This window comes from Vanacampus margaritifer, chromosome 20 (genome assembly GCF_051991255.1).
Source record: "Vanacampus margaritifer isolate UIUO_Vmar chromosome 20, RoL_Vmar_1.0, whole genome shotgun sequence".
Classification (NCBI taxonomy): domain Eukaryota; kingdom Metazoa; phylum Chordata; class Actinopteri; order Syngnathiformes; family Syngnathidae; genus Vanacampus; species Vanacampus margaritifer.
This window is the reverse complement of record NC_135451.1, coordinates 1,157,662-1,160,000: the sequence shown is the minus strand read 5'-3', so window position 1 is coordinate 1,160,000 and position 2,339 is coordinate 1,157,662. Positions and strand designations below refer to the sequence as shown.

General features: G+C 37.9%; 1 protein-coding gene across 1 annotated transcript in view; it reads right to left on the bottom strand.

Moving 5' to 3' along the window:
- Positions 1-630, bottom strand: part of alg14 (ALG14 UDP-N-acetylglucosaminyltransferase subunit) — a 22,631-nt gene extending 22,001 nt beyond the window's left edge. The window contains exon 1 of the mRNA XM_077555122.1: positions 505-630. Within this exon, the coding sequence (XP_077411248.1) occupies positions 505-565 (61 nt within the window). The 5' untranslated portion in view covers positions 566-630. The remainder of the gene's footprint in view (positions 1-504) is intronic.
- Between the last annotated feature and the right edge of the window lie 1,709 nt (positions 631-2,339).

The window sequence follows — 2,339 nt, the reverse complement described above, 5'->3', positions numbered from 1 at the left end:
AACTTCAGACATTTTACAGCCTGCCATAAATACATGTATAAATTATATTCTTAATTATGTTTAGCCTACAGGAGGAAACATATATATCAAAGAATTATAAAGGTAATTCAACAAAAGATGCATTTAAAATCTAATATTGGGGTCTAAGCAACTGAGCGATAAAAGAAAAAGGGGGTCTTCAAAGCAGCACATACAGTGCACTTGTTTAAAAAAATAGTGACCACCACGCAAAAAAATTTTTAAAAACACCCCCGTCCCTCCACTAAGAACCTACGAGCTTTATATGTATAATCTTTTCATATACGTATAGTAAGTAGTCTGCTCGCGAGATGGGAGGAAGAAGATGGCCGCCCTGTGGCTTCAACGGCTTGCACGGGCGTGTATGGGCTATCGGCTATTCAGTACTATATACAGATTAGTGGTCCAAATTCACAGGGCTGGCTCCCCCGAATGCCGAATTTTTCGGCTGCATGACGTCACTCTCGGCAGCACGCACGGACTTACATATGAATGGGTTGTCCGTGTTTAGTCCCTTCATGTGTGGACACAGGCATCTAGTCTTCATATGATAATATCGATGGACCGAACACTTGCACTGTCAGAAAGGAAGTGTCAGACAGGAAGTGGTGAGATACACCTCAAAATAAGAGCGATGCACCCTCATAATCAGGAAGTGATGGTATAGATTTGTATGATGTAAAACGCGCATCAACTCGTTAGTTTCAGTTACACACTGGATAAAAGCTAATAATAATAATAATAATAATAATAATAATAATAATAATAATAATAATCCCCGTTCTCCCCGTGCTTGCGTGGGTTTTCACCGGGTACTCCGGTTTCCTCCCACATTCCAAAGACATGCATGGCAGGTTAATTGAACACTCCAAATTGTCCCTAAGTGTGATTGTGAGTGTGGTTGTTCGTCTCTGTGTGCCCTGCGATTGGCTGGCAACCAGTTCAGGGTGTACCCCACCTCCTACCCGAAGCCAGCTGGGATAGGCTCCAGCACCCCCGCGACCCTTGTGAGGAAAAGCGGCCAAGAAAATGGATGGATGGATGGATAATAATAATAATAATACAAACTGAAAGAAATGGAAAAGAAAAGCAAGTACAAAGACCTAGAACTAGAAATACAGAGAATGTGGCATATGAAACCTGTAATAATCCCTGTAGTTGTTGGTGCACTTGGTACAGTGAAGAAGGATATGGTAAAAAACATCAGGAAAGTATCAGAGAGAGCTACAATGACAGAGATTCAAAAGATCAGCATGCTAGGATCTGTGTGAATCCTCAGAAAGATGCTTAGTATATGAACAGAATAATTGACTAGGGTGACTGATGCCCTACGTCAGGGATAGGCACATTCGGTCCTAGAGAGCCGCAGTCCTGCATGCTTTCGGTGTCTCCTGCCTCCAACCCAGGTGTTTCAAATCATCAGCTCATAATTATGTTCTGCAGGAGCCTCTCAGCTGTGTTCGAAGAGGGAGAAGTCAAAAACCGCTCTCTAGGACCGAACTTGCCTACCCATGCCCTAGGTGCATGGTTTGCACCCAGCTGATGCACAAAAGGAACATCAGCAAAGACTGTAAAAAAATAAAATAATAATAATAATATTGGAAAACCAAAATGTATGGTTCTTGGTTCCCAATTTTTTTTTTTTTTTTAATGAAACCTATGTTATACTTAATGCAGACTGAGGTAGGCTATTTCTTAATAACATTTATTAGGAATATAATTTTAACAAAAATGCCAGAAATTATTTATGTAAAAGTTTCTTTTTTTCTCAGATTATGAAGCAAGGTGTGTATTGCCTTCATGTAGAACAAATCAAAAGCAGTGAACTACTTTATAAGTGAACTACTTTATCGATATCCATGGTTGTATGGAATTCATTACCTGGATTTTTGTTATTAAAAAACAACAAGAGAAGTTTTAAAAAGAAGTTGAAAATTATTTTGTTTACAAAATAATTAATTAATATGAGACTATATTATAAATATTATGTTAGCATTGTAACAATGAGCTAGTGTTGGATTTGTAATTTGTAATAAAAAAAAAAGACACACATCAAAGCATGGGACAGGGGGAGATGTTTAGGCCTAAAAAGTCTAGAGCTGTAGAACAAAATAAGCAAGATACAAATAATATGAAAAAAAACCTAAGTGATAAAAACAAGACAAAATAATAACAATAAAAGACGGCTGAAGAAACAATTCAGTCAATTATTTCTTTAAATTAAAATAACCATCATTTAAAATGAGTGTAGTGGAATAAGTATTCAATTTGTCCTGCCCGCACTCAATCTGCGTTGCCATGGTTTCCCGCTGATTAACAGT